The 16,920-nt window shown below is 40.0% G+C and overlaps 1 protein-coding gene across 1 annotated transcript in view; it reads right to left on the reverse strand.

Annotated features, from left to right (window-relative positions):
- Window positions 1–16,920, reverse strand: part of RYR1 (ryanodine receptor 1) — a 212,965-nt gene that overhangs the window by 79,743 nt on the left and 116,302 nt on the right. The window contains exons 46-51 of the mRNA XM_073549100.1: window positions 9,302–9,422; window positions 9,003–9,172; window positions 8,646–8,866; window positions 7,363–7,453; window positions 5,861–6,001; window positions 5,604–5,767 (exon numbers count right to left, since the gene is read on the reverse strand). Of these exons, the coding sequence (XP_073405201.1) occupies window positions 5,604–5,767; window positions 5,861–6,001; window positions 7,363–7,453; window positions 8,646–8,866; window positions 9,003–9,172; window positions 9,302–9,422 (908 nt within the window). The remainder of the gene's footprint in view (window positions 1–5,603; window positions 5,768–5,860; window positions 6,002–7,362; window positions 7,454–8,645; window positions 8,867–9,002; window positions 9,173–9,301; window positions 9,423–16,920) is intronic.

The raw sequence follows: 16,920 nt of genomic DNA on the forward strand, positions 1-16,920 counted from the left end.
TCACGGAGTGAATTACCTTTATGATGGACTACTTGCTAGAGATGGGGGGCACCTTACGAAGACTGGAAAACATGTATTTGGAAGTCACCTTGCTACACTTGTAAGGAGAGCTTTAAACTAGAACAACATGGGAAGGGAAGCAAAAGACCAGAAAAAGCCAAACACCTGACAAATGCTATTGAGTACTCTGCTATTAGAAGTGGAAAGGAAGAACAAAGACAAAAGAATCTAAATAATAAAAATATTGGAGAAAGAGAAACCTATCACAAACTAAAATGTTTCTATACTAATGCACAAAGCATGGGCAACAAACAAGGAGAATTGGAACTACTAACACAAGAAAAGAAATATGATGTAATTGGAATCACTGAAACTTGGTGGGTCCCAGTTGGAAGATAGATCGACCTATGTCCCTTTGGATTGCAATCCGACAGAAAGATTTAAAAACAAATTGAGAACTTTTTTGAGAAAAAATGTTGAAAATGGCGTTTTATCAAAAAAGAGAGCTGAAAATTTGATGCCCGTTTTCCCAGAGATTGCTCATTGGTACAGCATTCCAAAGATTCATAAGTCTATTACGCATCCCCCGGGTCGCCCCATAATATCGGCATTAATTCAATGACAGAGCCGTTATCACAATATTTGGACTGGCTCCTTAAACCATTACTTTCTCAGATTCCTTCCTACATAAAAGATTGTTGCCTAATGCACAAAGCATGGGCAACAAACAAGGAGAATTGGAACTACTAACACAGGAAAAGAAATATGATGTCATTGGAATCACTGAAACTTGGTGGGACAATACATGATTGGAATACAAGTCTAGAAGGATACAACTTATTTGCAAGAAACAGACTTGATAAACAAGGAGGGGGTGTCACATTGTATGTTAGAAACGCGTATATCTGCACAGAGATTGAAGCTTCAGAGACTGGGAGTTCTGTGGAAACTGTTTGGGTAAGAATACAAGGACAGAACAATGGAAAGGACACCATTGTAGGCATTTACTACAGGCCGCCTGTGCAAGCTGAAGATATGGATGAACTCATTATGCATCAAATGGCCAAGTTCTCAAAAAAATATGACATAGTTGTCATGGGAGATTTCAACTATCCAGACATTTGTTGGGAATCTCTCTCAGGCAAAACTAACAGGTCAAGGAAATTCTTATCCTCTCTTGCTGACAACTTTATCTTCCAAAAGGTAGGGGAGAAAACAAGGGGAACTGCTACCTTGGATCTAATCCTTATAAACAGGGAGGAAATGGTTTAGGAGGTAAAAGTGGCTGGGACCCTAGGAGGTAGCGACCATGCTATTTTAGAATTTTGGATAACTAGAGGAGGAAGACCTGTGAAGACTCAGACGTCAAGGTTAGATTTCAGAAAGGCAGATTTTAAGGGATTCAAAAAGAGAATTGGAGGGATCCAATGGCTGGATATCCTTAAAGACAAAAATGTCCAGGAAGGATGGGAAATCTTGAAAAATGAAATTCTCAAAGCACAATTGTTAACAATTCCGAAAAGAGGGAAGAATAGGAAGCATTTAAGGAAGCCAGGATGGATGAACACAGAACTTAAGCACATGCTAAAAAGGAAGAAAAAAATGTTTATAAAATGGAAAGAGGGAGGCATATCTAAAGAAGAATATAATGCTGTCTGCAGAACCTGCAGGGCACAAATCAGATTAGCTAAAGCTGACAATGAATTGAGGCTTGCAAGAGATGTCAAAAGCAATAATAAAGGATTTTGGGGATATGTCAAAAGTAAAAGAAAAGTCAAAGATGCTATAGGATTTTTACAGGATGAAAATGATGAAATGGTAAGACAGGATGTTGAGAAGGCCGAACTTTTAAATTCCTATTTTGTATCTGTTTTCTCTCAGAAAGGAAATGTAACATCAACTGTTCTTCGCTGTCCTATTAAGGGAATAGAAGAATCCAGGATATCTATAAACAGAAATATAGTGAGGAAACACTTAGCTAACCTAAATGAATTCAAGTCTCCACGTCCAGATGAATTACACCCCAGAGTACTGAAGGAGATAGCAGAAGAAATTTTTGAAACCCTCTCCATAATCTTTGAAAATTCTTGAAGAACAGGAGAAGTCCCAGAAGACTGGAGAAGAGCAAATGTTGTTCCTATCTTCAAAAAGGGGAAGAAGGTGGACCCAGGCAACTATAGGCCGGTGAGTCTGACTTCTATACCAAGAAAGATCTTTGAGCAAATTATTAAACAACATGTATGTCAGTACCTGGATAAGAATGAAGTGATTAAACAGAGTCAGCATGGGTTTGTAACTAATAAGTCATGTCAGACTAACTTAATTTCCTTCTATGACGGAATCACTGATTGGGTGGATCAAGGAAATGCTGTAGATATAGTATATCTTGACTTCAGCAAAGCATTTGACAAAGTATCTCATACAATCCTTATTGAAAAAATGACTAAGTATGGAATGGACAAGGCAACTGTTAGGTGGATTCATAACTGGCTTAGTGATCGGACCCAAAGAGTGGTCGTAAATGGCTGCACATCCAGCTGGAAGAATGTCTCAAGTGGGGTACCACAGGGCTCTGTCCTGGGCCCTGTATTGTTCAACATCTTTATCAACGATTTAGATGAAGGAATTGAGGGTAAACTGATTAAATTTGCAGATGACACAAAGCTAGGAGGGATAGCTAATACTAGAGAAGAGAGAGAGAGGATTCAAAAAGATATAAATAAACTGGAGCAGTGGGCAGCAACTAACAGAATGGTTTTTAACAGGGAAAAATGCAAAGTACTACATCTGGGCAATAAAAATGAAAAAAGCATATACAGAATGGGAGGAATAGGGCTAAGCAACAGCACATGTGAAAAAGACTTGGGTATACTAATAGATCACAGACTGAATATGAGTCAACAGTGTGATGCAGCGGCAAAAAAGGCAAATGCAATTCTAGGATGTATTAACAGAAGCATACAGTCTAGATCACGTGAAGTCATTATTTCCCTCTACACCTCTTTGGTCAGACCTCATCTGGAATATTGTGTCCAGTTTTGGGCACCACATTTTAAAAAAGACATCAACAGACTGGAGCAAGTTCAGAAAAGAGCGACCAGAATGGTGACCGGTCTGCAAACCCTGTCTTATGAGGAAAGGTTGCAGGATTTGGGAATGTTTAGTTTGCAAAAGAGAAGACTGAGAGGAGACTTAATAGCTGTCTACAAATATCTAAAGGGCTGTCACATTGTAGAAGGATCAACTTTATTCTCATTTGCACAAGGAAAGACTAGAAGCAATGGGATGAAACTGAATGGGAGGAGACACAGATTAGATATTAGAAAAAACTTTTTGACAGTTAGAGCGATCAATGAATGGAACAAGCTGCCACGAGAAGTGGTGAGTTCTCCTTCAATGGAAGTCTTCAAACAGAGGCTGGACAGACATCTGACTGGGATGATTTAGCGAATCCTGCTTTGAGCAGGGGGTTGGACCAGATGGCCCAGGAGGTCCCTTCCAACTCTGCGATTCTATGATTCTATATATAACTATTGTTTGACATTTACCTTTTAAACAGGCGTGGATGTCAGGGCATCATAGATTGCACTTTAGATACACGTGCCACTTTCTTTTTAACCCTTTTGGGTAGTGTTATATACAATTAAAAACTTTTGTGCAATTTTTTGATTGAGGGTTATGAGCTTTGCCCATGTTGTTACTTCAGTGTTTTGTGTGTCCTCACACGAGCTTTGGAATACGCTTTGTTTTATGAGCTTGTGTAATGTATGTTTTATGTGACTAATAAAATGTGTGATATATTTTTTCATACTTACCTAATTGGACTTTTTTGCTCCAGTGTTTTCGCTTGTAGGATCTATATTATGTGGAGTGTCCATATTTACAGTTTGTCCTATGAATAGATCATCTCATGTATTGATATGCATCAGTGGACATTTTTCTTAAGAATTCAATGACATGTGGAGTGGACTATTACATTCCAGACTAGAAACAGAATTTAATTAGTATAAGTAAGATCTCTTGTATAGATACTTAAAGTGGACTAGACACCTAGTCAAAAGTTTGTAGTTTTTACTCTTATTTTATTCCCACTGCTCCTCTGATTATTTCTTTTTTTTCCTTTTTAAAATCCTCCATATGGTTCCAGAGAAAAGGGCCTTTTAATTTAGTGCTATGTTTTATAGTCTACACAAAGGGGTGTGGCTCACAGGTTAATTATGCATAGCAGCCTAAGGACACGCCTCCAAAGAATCCTGTGAGCCACGCCCCCTTAGTAAAGACTAAATAGTACTACTAACTATAAAGGCCCATAACTCAGGAACCGTATGTCGGATTTAAAAAAAAATAAAGAAAACAATACTCAAGAGAGTGGTGGGAATAAAATAAGAGTAAAACTGGCCACTTTTCACCTGGTTACAAGTCCACTTTAAAGGGGTTTTTCATTCCGTAGGATATGTCACATATATTAAATTGGCTGTATGAAAGGTGCACTGGGGTCAGGCACTGCCATCTTCCCTTTATCGTTTACACTGCTGGGGCAACATAACTCTGTACTTTTATTAATGGGTGTGCCTGGTATTGCAGCTCATTCCTCTTTTCTTAAAGGGGTTGTGAAAAACTTTGATATTCACAAACTGCCTTTAGGATTGGTCATTAATATCAGATCGGTAGATGATGAGAGTCAACAATCCTACTAATATTAGGTCCCATGGCAGCTGTAAATTCACAGTGCACAAAGCCAGAATACCACAGCGCTTCACAGCATAGTGGCCATGCTCAGGTATTGCACCTCCAATCACACTTACTACAATAGGAACTGAGCTGCAGTACCAAGAATTGCCACTACGCAGTGTGCGGAACTATAGGATTCTGGTCTCTTACCCAGTTTACTTCTGGCTGCCATGGGAATTGCTAACAACTGATCGGTGGTGGGACCACCACTTATCTGATTTTGATGACTTGTCATCAATATAATCCCTCAGTATCTGTCATACCAAACCCAGGCATCCCTAAAAATAATGAGCTGTGTCATGGCCCATTAAAACAGCAAAAAAATTGGACCCCTACCGATCTAATAGAGAGAGACTATTGACCTTAAAGAACCAGTACACTCCTCTATTAATCAGAAACTTCTAAGGAGATTGTTTATCTTTGGGGATAATTTTTTTTATAGTTACTTAAATGCATGTATTAGGGCTAAAGATTTTTTTTTTAAATCGTGTTTCATTAAAAATTTAGCCTCTGTGTTGCACTATCTATTGCTGGTTACAGAATGAGTTAACTGAGTATACTTTAGTAAGCTCAATGATTGATTTATGAACAAAAACAATGTTAAATGAGCGTGGAAACAAAGCTTGTAAAGGCAAAATGGGGCAACATTTTTTTAATGAAACACAATTTCAAAAATTATTTTTAGCCCCAAATACACGCATTTAAGTAATAAAATGAAATTAAAAAATCCCAGAAAGGTGGACAACCTTTATTTACTCCTTCCTAATATACTGTATTAGCTTGTACATATCTGGGCAATTTTTAGCTTCTATGGATTTCTATGGAAATGGTGCCACAGGAGTACAATTTTCCATACATAGAAGAACACTTACTTTAGGGTCTCCACGGGTCTGGGGTCAAAGTTTCCTTCAGCATCCACAGAAGCCTTCTTCTCTGTCTTTGAGGAGTAGCTGGCATCCACATAGTCCGGTGGTATGGCACCGGCAATAGCACACAGACACGGCATGGTGATCTTATATAGATCAGCATCAAATTTCTGCAAAGAAAAAGTTCCAAAAATTTACAAAAAAAGAAAATTGGAAAAGCAATTTCAAATTTGGTATATTAAGAAAAATTAAAAATGAGTTACCTTATGAGCAAGAGACTCAAATATGCCCCAGAAAAGTTTTCTTGTCAGATGAAGCTCCTCCTCAGACGACACGCCATAGTTGGCCCATCCCGTTGGGAGACAGTAGTATTTCCAGCAGCGTTCATAGTGGTTAGTGAGGAGCTGAAACCAATAGGGAAACTTTCTATCTAGGACAACTATGACTTAATTCATGAAAAGAATTCCCATTTTTGCGCCTTAACTTTTTTTTTTTTGCATTTCCATAGCCGCATGAGGACTTTTTTTGTTGTTTTTTTGTAGCACAAACATTTGAATTAAACAAGTTTTTTAATCATATAATGTTCTAAAAAAACAGAAATAAAGGAAATGCAATGAAATGCAAAGTAAAGTGCTATTCTATTATTATTATTTTTTAGGGGGGGATTGTTTTACAGTATTGTGTGTTTAGATAACATGACCTGGGACCAAAATTCTGCTTCTGCGGACAGTTGGAACAATAGCAAACTTTTCTGAGTTTTCATTTTAGTGATTCCAGAAAAAAACCAAAACATAACTTTATTAATAAAAAATAAACTGGTTTGTGTCATCATTTTGAGATGTTTTTTTTAATCTTTCCGTCTATGGGAGGGTTTATTTTGGTTTTGTTTTTTTATTGGAGAGCTGACATTTTTATTGATACCATTTTATTGGACATTTTGATCACTTTTTATTCCATTTTTTGGGGGGAGAAGTAAAGTTACAAAAAAAAACTAAAACAAATGACAATTCTGGAATTTCATTTTTTTTTTCTTTATACCTTTTTCCATATGGAAAATTCCATTCCATATTCATTTCATATTTTCAATGATCAGACTTTTATGGATGCGACAAAACGAAATAGTTTATTTATGTTTTACATTTCTTTATTTTTGGATTGGAAAAATGGGAAAAGATTCAAACGTGTTTTTGTTTTTTCCCGTTGCTTGTACTATTATACTTAAGTATTGCTGTATGTAGTAAAAATCATGACCTCCATTGAATCCCACCTATAGGCTACTAAGATAGCAGCAATGGGGGCTTTCAATCACGTTGCGTTGCTCCTGAACCAATTCCCACCATTGCTGCACCACTTAACTGCCTCTGTCAGTGACTGACAGCTGCTTTTAGGCAGTTAACCAGCAGCAATCGGAGCCAGGTAAGATCGCTGCTGCTAGAGACAGGTGCCACCTGTGTAACATAGCCGGCACTTGCCCTCTATGGAGTGGGCTTAGCTCCTGAACCGGCTCTGTACATCCGCAATCTATTAGGATATTCTAAATTAATGGAGGGGGGTCTCCAATTCAGGATCTACATCTCTTGGTTAGAGAGTAAAACAAGAGCAGTTACAAAGAGCATGTCTCGCTGATGACTTTGAGTCTCAGCACTTTCTGACCTGCTCTTTTATTTTAAGGTATCCTTCTAACAACTTGGTATCGTCCAATGTGGAGAAACCTTTTACAAGGCCATTTGTAGACTAGAAATGTACCTAAAAAGCATGAGCTCACCTTCAACGGCATTTTGGCATACTCGTTGAGAATTGGAACATCAAAGACAAGCCTTCTCAACAGATGCTGCAACATGGATGGGCGGAGATATCTAAAACAGAAAAATTAAGGCTTATAATTCCGGGCAATTGGTTAAAACGAGGCAAGGACCGAGAGAGCAAAAATCTATATTTCCTAACAAAAAGTAGTGGAGGCCATGATATAAATCCAACATGGGAGGCAACAACAGAATAATATGAATCTCGACCCCACAAGGGAACAAATAAATTGGCACTGATGCCCCATGATGTGTTGTAGACAGTCGTCATGTTTCCGTAGACGAATACTGGATATTCAGGTGATTTTCCGTTGACTAACTTCATGGAAGAAATAAGTGAGGGCATTATCTTTCGGAAAGGCAGACACGGTCGAGTCAATATGGTAAAAAGTAAAGATAGGTAAAAGTCATCTGAGCCTGAAGATTGGGTTGGGTTCGGCTAACCATCCAATGGGCACTAAGATGAGCTGATTGTAGCCCGATAAACGAGCGCTGATCGACTGTGTACAAGTTGATTGGCGCTCTTTTATCCAACTATGAATTGCCGATCCGATTGTTCTTTCCCTCTACAGCATTATGTATTCTGCAGCACATACTGTTTACAACAGGAAATGTGCTGTCAATAACAAATTATTTTAATGCCGGCATAAATGATTCCACCACCCAGCGAACAAATGTTTTTACATTGACCAATAAGAACAAATGCTCGTTCACCAATTAACAGCTTGAGGCTTTTCTTCACTCTCCCCATAGAGAACCCGGGAACACTTTGCCGAGCAGTCATAAAAATGAAGAGGTCAGGAGAGATGGCTATCTTGAACAGGAGTGCATAGCTCCTCTTCCTCCTGGCTTCCCATTTACTAATGGTGGAGCACTTCTGAATAGTTCAGAACAGTGGCATCATTGTGCCGCTGGCCTGAACTGTGCAACTTTTGTTCTGCAGCTTCAGAGGAGGGTATGGAGACTGAAGCTGGACTAGTCGGATGCTAAGAATGCTCTCCAAAGATCTGATTAGCTTCAGAGCAGCACTTACAAAGTTTATTGGGAAAAGCTTGTAAGTGCTGCGCCTATATAGCCCCAGCTGCTGGACTGCAGAGATGGCCAGTAATCTAGGTAACAAGGGGTAGATCAAAGAGGACTTTTAATAATAAGTAAATTGCAAAGTTACTCATTTTTACAAGTACTTGGCAATTTTACTAATTTAATATGATGAGAATGACCCATTAAAGCACCGCTCATCTTGTACCTGCACAATGCCATCAGACATTCCTCGATAACATCTCTTTGAGCTTTAGTTAGAGAACGTCCACGGGACAATCGGTAAATTGTGTGCAACATGGAGTCCACCATTATAGCCCGATGCTCAGTGCCAGCAAACAGAGGCGCACATTTAGTGATTAGAGGTAGAATCGCCAAACACAGGTATCGATTTAAGGCCAAGGCCATTTCTGTGGTGCTGAATGCGGCCTGGGATTAAAGGAAGAGAGAATATTAGCCATGTTTTTCTAACCTCTTTACAAACACATTAAAACAATCCATGCGTGGATTTATTTGTTGGATGTATGACTTTTTGTACAAGTTTTCAGCCTTTTGAACTACTTACAGTGTCTAGAGCCGCCGTTGCTCTCATATCAGGTAAGAAACCAACTTCTAGAACTTGAAGAAGGAAGTCTTGATTGTCAATTCCATAGACACGGTCCAGGAAAAGAACCATTGGGGCCTTATGGTCTGGCACAAAGCTGGCAGACATTTTTGGCTCAATGATATTGCCATCTGGTAAAGAAAAAGGTACAACAATGAGGTGTGGTACTATCCAGTATCTATGTACTAATCTTAGATCTTTATGTCCTACATAAATGCCAGTCAATCCCAAGGTTTCAAGGTCTAAGAGTTGTATCTTACCCTTTCCAAATGCTGGTATCTGAAGGGGTAGACTAATGACTCCAACCAAGTCTTCAATTGGCACCAAAGATCGAAGGATGGCTCGGATTCTCAAGGCTTCACCCTTTCCAGCCTGGATCAACTGAAGAAGTATAGAGAAATATAATCCAGTTATAGAAAGGCTAGGAATAATCTAGTTAATTTCTCAAAGGGAATGTATCATCAGAAAATTACCTATTGTCATATTTTTATAACTGTTTTTTTCTCTTTAATTTTTGGCAATTTTTTTCTATATTATTATTAATATATAATACTACAATAATAAAAAATAGAACTCTAGCAATATTTACATAGGCCACTATTTTAAATTTGGTATGTTAGCTTTGTGTGGTTTCAAGTAGAGATGGGAGAACCAGAACAGTCAAGTTCAGAATCCGTACTGAACACCTCCTGTTCGGGTATTGACTTCACCAGGAAGTCCGTGTTACTGTTTGGGTTTGGCACCCCGAACACCGGGTGTTTCTCGTGCGGTCATGTGCAAGACAGCATGGCAAACACTGCTTCTGATTGGCAGTAAAGTCACTACGGCCGGTCAGAGAGCTGCAGTTCTTATGCTGTCAAATGACAGCGTGAGCCGCAGCTGTGATTGGAGGTAAACCGTTTACCTCCGGTCACTGTTGTCGGGCTCATGAGAGTACTGCTCCCATTAGCCTATGCCTGCTGTTGCTAATAACAACGAGAGCAGGTGGCGGCTGATGGGAGTATTCATCAGCTGCCGCCTGCACTCTAAAGAAATGATTTTTTAAAAATCGGCAAGGGTTCCCCCATACTTTTGATAACCAGCCAGGCAAAACACACAGATGGCGGCTGCATCCCTCAGATGTCAGCTTTAGCAAGACTAGCTATCAAGAATAGAGGGGTCCTCACTCTGCTTTCTTTTAATTATTTAAGTAAATAATTTAAAAAATGGCATTGAGTCTCCTCCCCCATTATTGACAACCAACCCAGCTAAAGTAGACAGCTGGGGGCTGGTATTCTCAGGCTGGTAAGGTGCCATGGACATTGATCCTCCCTCCCCAGCCTAAAAATATCATCCCGCAGCTGCCCAAAAAAGATGCATCTAGTAGATGCACCAATTCTGGAGCTTTGACCGGCTATTCCCACTTGCCCTATAGCTGTGGCAAGTGGGGTTTATATTTGTGCGGTTGATGTCACCTTTGTATTATCATCAAGCCCACAGCTTAGTAATAGAGAGGCAACACCTATTCATTATTAATCCTATAGTTGTATTGTAAATAAACACACCTCAAGTATAAAGTCTTTCATTTGGCATAAAACACAACACACTTTTACTTTTCAATTTAAACATAGCAAACACAGTTATACTCACCTAACACTCATTCCATTGAATCCATTGGCTCCTGTAATAAAACAAAAATAAAAAACAACCATATCCCACACCTGTCCGTCGTTCTGTCCCACGTCACAATCCATATCTGGGGATAAATAGTTTCAACCTGGACGGTGCCAAGATGCGACCGTCCAGACTGAGAACTACGGGTGAATGAGCTGCTGTGAGTGAAGCGTCAGTGACCAGCAGAGACATCATTGAGGTTACCACCGGTCATTGAGACTGTTTTCCCAGTCGGGTCCCTGAATTGCAGTGACCTTGGTGAGATCACCGCTAGCACATTGAGAAAGTCTCACAGTGCAATGCTGAGCTCAGAGACTTCACCCCAGTTCACGGTGAGAAATATGAACCCCACTTGCCACCGCCACGGGGCAAGTAGGAAGAGACGGGCAAAGTGCTAGTATTGATGCATCTAATAGATACACCTTTTCAGGGCAGCTGCGGGCTGCTATTTTTAGACTGGGGGCCAATGTCCATGGCCTATTACCAGCCTGAGAATACCAGCGCCAAGCTGTGAGCTTCAGCAAGGCTGATTATCAAAAATGGGGGGACCAACGCCATTTTTTTAAATTATTTATTTAAATAATTTAAAAATTTGTAGTGTGGACCCCTGTATTCTTCATAACCAGCCTTGCAAAGTTGACATCTGAGGGTTCCAGCCGCCTTCTGAGAGTTTAGCCTGGCTGGCTATCAAAAATACAGGGGAAACTACACTGATTTTTTAAATTTATTATTTATTTAGAGCGCAGGTGCCGGCTGATGAATACTGCCATCAGCCGCCATCTGCTCTCGCTGTTATTAGTGGTGTAAGGAGATAGACCGGACCGCGGGTACCTGCATACCGGATCCGGAACTAGGAAGGCTGCATCCTCTGTTCCCGGGGGAAAGCCTGAGTGAGGAGGACTTTTCCCTGCTGCAGGAGGGAAGGAGGAGAGAGATGGAGCTTCCTGCTGACAGGAGGAGGCGGGGAGAACCTAGAAAGAGCGCACAGCCACAGGAGTATAAGAAGGAAAAGCGCGCAAAAGAGGGAAGTTTGGCGTCAGGTCAGAGCAGCGCACAGTTGGTTGAACAGTGCGCTCCGCTCCCCATCCTGACACGGCTGCTGCGACAGGCTGTGCTGCAGTCGACCACAAGGACTGGGACTGTTGCGGTGAGGGACGCAGTGTGCCTAGCAGCAATTCAGAGAAAAGCCGTGCAGAGCCGTACACACAGAGCACAGCTGAGCGGGGTGTTGCAGCAGCCACAGAGAGGAATGCTTCAGCTGGGAGCACCAGCAGCGTGCTAGCCAGTGTCCGTCGTCACCCGCCGCCAACAGCGGGGACTAGAGAGAAGTTGACGTGCAGTGTAAGCCCGGTGGCTGCCAGAAAGCAAGGCACAAAACGCTCCGTGTCTGTGAGTACAACACACGTGCCCCATAAGAGTTCAATTCAAAGAAAGCCCAGATGAACGGCACCAAGGCTCTAATCCACCAGCAACAAGTCGAGGATCAATCACAGGCACACAGTGTGTAAAACACTGCTGGGAATAACGGTGCTCAGCATCAGAAAAAACATGCTAAATTTGTAAAAGAAGGAAAAAGATGCGTCACTCACCCAGATTTGCAGTGCAGTGTTTCTTTATTCAACCATTAAAGGTCACACAATAAAGGACGGGCAGATAACATGAGGCATGCGGGGAAAAAAGATGGACGACAGCCGTTTCGCGTACACAGACGCTTCAACAGGTCCAGGTGTGTAATTACGTGATGTCATTTCCTTAAATAGGTCTATGACTAACAGGTGAACATTGAAAAAAACATGAATGGACATTTTCAATTAAAAACAAGTACCATAATTACATCTTTATGCTGACTGCAGGAACAATCACAACAAGAAATTTTTTCAAAAGGAGTGTATAAAGATCCTTACAAACAATGTTGTTCTTTACAGAAATTTTTTTTTTTTTCTTGTTTACAAAAGAAATTTTTTTACAAAATTTTTTTTTCTCTCTTTACAAAAAAATAGACAGATCCAACCTATCATTCAGTCCTAAAGGACCCTGCGCTTTAGATTTAATTATCCATCTGGCTTCGTGTCTCATCGACAATTTATTATGATTACCACCTTGTGGTGGAAATTTTACAATTTCTAAACCAGCAAAGCGTAATAATTCAGGGTTGGAATTGTGTTTTTCTTGCATATGTTTTATTAAGCGCAAAGACCCTTTTCCTGTACTAATCGAATGATAATGTTCACGGAATCTTGTTGCAAGTGGTCTAATAGTTTTTCCTATGTAAAAAAATAAACAAGGACAAAACAAAATATATACCACAAATTTACTTTTACAAGAAATAAAATCTTTTACTCTATGCTGAACGGGTCCGATTTTTAGAGGACTGGAAGTCATATGTAAGTGACAGTAATTACAGTTACCGCATTTAAAGTTCCCTTTTGGAGAATTTTTTTTGTAACCAGTTTTTATCAAGAGGTAACAAACGATTATGAACTATAAGATCAGCTATATTATTAGTGCGTTTATATGCAAATTGCGGAGCCATAGTACAGATTTCCTGCAAATCTTTATCAGAGCACAAAACATGCCAATTTTTTCTAATGGCTGTGTGTATAACCCTATCAATGGAACTATGTTTAAAGCTAAAGAAAAATCTCTTTTGTGGATTTATTTCACTATGTATTTGTTTTTTATGGCGTTTAGGCTAGTTTCACACTAGCGTTTATTTCCTGCAGCGCACGGTGCCACTAAGGCCGGTTTCACACTAGCGCATTTTCAGCGCGCGCACGGCCGGGGGTAGCTCCGCCCCCGAGCCGGCTCTCTGCCCGGCGTGCCCGCCCCTTCCTTGTAGCGCCGCCTCCTAGCTAGTTTTTTAAAATGGAGATAAAATCCCCTGAATCTTTTACGTAGGAAGGAATCTGAGAAAGTAATGGTTTAAGGAGCCAGTCTAAATATTGTGATAACGGCTCTGTCAATGAATTAATGCCCGATATTATGGGGCGACCCGGGGGTTGCGTAATAGACTTATGAATCTTTGGAATGCTGTACCAATGAGCAATCTCTGGGAAATCAGGCATCAAATTTTCAGCTCTCTTTTTTGATAAAACGCCATTTTCAACATTTTTTCTCAAAAAAGTTCTCAATTTGTTTTTAAATCTTTCTGTCGGATTGCAATCCAAAGGGACATAGGTCGATCTATCCTCCAATTGGGACAAAGCTTCCTTTATGTAATAATCCCTATCTAAAATTCAGGTGATTTTATCTCCATTTTAAAAAACTTTGATTGGCAGTCAAGTTTTTCTTTAACCACAATTGATGTAGTGAACCTTTATACACGGATTCCTCAAAAAAATGCTATTGAAGCTATTCAAAAAATTTTGATGAATTCTGACAAGAGTTCTGATTGGATTGCATTTATTTTAGATGGATTGGGACTTTGTATTATCTCATAATGCATTTACATTTCTGAACCAATGGTATCTTCAGAAAACCAGTACCGCTATGGGGACGCCCGTAGCATGTGTTTTTGCTAATTTGTTTCTAGCAGCATTTGAAGAAAAATATATTACAAATATTTCCAATCCTTTTTTAAAACACATCCGCATCTTCCTGAGATTTGTGGATGATATTTTCATCATATGGGATAGTTATCAGAATGATTTTGATAATTTCGTTAAATACCTAAACGAAATCAATGTGGATAACATGCGATTTACCTCCTGCTTTGGACAAAAAAATATAGAATTTTTGGATGTAAAAATCAATATTGTCGATGGTAATATGATCACCAGGGTGCATAGAAAACCAACCGCGACTAATTCACTCTTACATTTTAATAGTGCACATCCCATGCACACTAAAAAAGGGCTTCCTTTTAGTCAGATGGTTAGATTAAGGAAACTGAACAATAACGATGATATCTGTAATAAACAAATTGAGGAATTAAAAACACGTTTGTTGAGGAGAGGTTATCCCATTGGTGTTCTGAATGAAGCTCATGAACGGGTTAAAGCTATATCTCAAAGCGATTTATTAAAGAGGGTCACTAAACGCCATAAAAAACAAATACATAGTGAAATAAATCCACAAAAGAGATTTTTCTTTAGCTTTAAACATAGTTCCATTGATAGGGTTATACACACAGCCATCAGAAAAAATTGGCATGTTTTGCGCTCTGATAAAGATTGGCAGGAAATCTGTACTATGGCTCCGCAATTTGCATATAAACGCACTAATAATATAGCTGATCTTATAGTTCATAATCGTTTGTTACCTCTTGATAAAAACTGGTTACAAAAAAATTCTCCAAAAGGGAACTTTAAATGCGGTAACTGTAATTACTGTCACTTACATATAACTTCCAATCCTCTAGAAATCAGACCCATTCAGCATAGAGAAAAAGATTTTATTTCTTGTAAAAGTAAATTTGTGGTATATATTTTGTTTTGTCCTTGCTTATTTTTTTACATAGGAAAAACTATTAGACCACTTGCAACAAGATTCCATGAACATTATCATTCGATTAGTACAGGAAAAGGGTCTTTGCGCTTAATAAAACATATGCAAGAAAAACACAATTCCAACCCTGAATTATTACGCTTTGCTGGTTTAGAAATTGTAAAATTTCCACCACAAGGTGGTAATCATAATAAATTGTCGATGAGACACGAAGCCAGATGGATAATTAAATCTAAAGCGTAGGGTCCTTTAGGACTGAATGGTAGGTTGGATCTGTCTATTTTTTTGTAAAGAGAGAAAAAAAATGTTTGTAAAAAAATTTCTTTTGTGAACAAGAAAAAAAATTTTTCTGTAAAGAAAAAAATTGTTTGTAAGCATCTTTATACATTCCTTTTGAAAAAATTTCTTGTTGTGATTGTTCCTGCAGTCAGCATAAAGATGTAGTTATGTTACTTGTTTTTAATTGAAAATGTCCATTCATGTTTTTTTAAATGTTCACCTGTTGTTAGTCATAGATCTATTTAAGGAAATGACATCACGTAATTACACACCTGGACCTGTTGAAGCGTCTGTGTACGCAAAACGGCTGTGGTCCATCTTTTTTCCCCGCATGCCTCATGTTATCTGCCCGTCCTTTATTGTGTGACCTTTAATGGTTGAATAAAGAAACACTGCACTGCAAATCTGGGTGAGTTCCGCATCTTTTTCCTTCTTTTACAAATGCCCCATAAGAGTGACCAGGGACAGGACAGACACTTGCACCCTGACTGGGCCATTAAACACCTGCCGAGCCACCTTGGGCTCGCACAAGACCGTGGCACGTATTACTGTCAGCCACTTTGGGCCCGCTTGACTGAAATTGTCAGGAGAGTTGTGCAGGAGTCACGTCGGGCTTAGACAGCACCGTGTCCCGTAACCTTGTAGGCATCTACAGTATATGGACTAGGGGCAGTGGAAGGTACCGGAGACCGACCATTGTTACCAGAAGAAGGGGTATTGTTTACTTGCTGGACCCCATTAAAAAGGACACCGCACCAGCCGTTGTCGGCGCCATTGAGTTCACAGCAGGAGCTGCAGTTTAAGAACTTCCTGACATCCGTGCTATTGAACCGCCGTTATTTTGAACCGTTGTTCTTCACCTTAAAAATATCCTTTGATTTAATGTACTGTTTGTCTCCCCTGTATAACCCTTTGTCTCCCTACATCCTTTTCCATTCATGCTGTTTAACCCTTTACCTCCATGCATGGAGTATTCCCCCGTAAATAAACATGTTAACCCATGCTCTGCCTGCGTCCCATCACTGCATCCTGCATTACTGCTCGTACTCTTACACTTGGCGTAGTCGGCAGGATGCAGTCTACGGCGCAGGTGTGGCAGACCAAGCGGTAGGGGGAGCTCCAAAGGCCAGAATACCCCTCGGGACAATTTTGATTAATCTCCCCAAGTTTACAGGGAGCAACGTTCTGTAATGGAGCTGGACTGAGCAGGTCAGGGGGATGATGAGGATGTACCCCATGACTCCTGCGTTAGCGGCAGAGGTTGCCCTGTTGGCTCTAGACGGAGAGGCCAGGGATTCCGTCATGCTATGACCTCCCCATGAGCAAGACACCTTTGACAAAGTACTGCAAATAGTTGAAGAGACGCATGGAGCCCCCACGGGCGTAGGAGAGTTACGCATGCGCTTATATAGGCGTATTCAAAGAGAGGGGGAGACTGTGATGCAGTACATGAACACGCTACAGAAGTTACACACTGCAATTCTTAAGAAAGACGGCATAG

Source organism: Dendrobates tinctorius, unplaced genomic scaffold (assembly GCF_039654945.1).
Source record: "Dendrobates tinctorius isolate UK_male_01 unplaced genomic scaffold, ASM3965494v1 ptg000158l, whole genome shotgun sequence".
Classification (NCBI taxonomy): domain Eukaryota; kingdom Metazoa; phylum Chordata; class Amphibia; order Anura; family Dendrobatidae; genus Dendrobates; species Dendrobates tinctorius.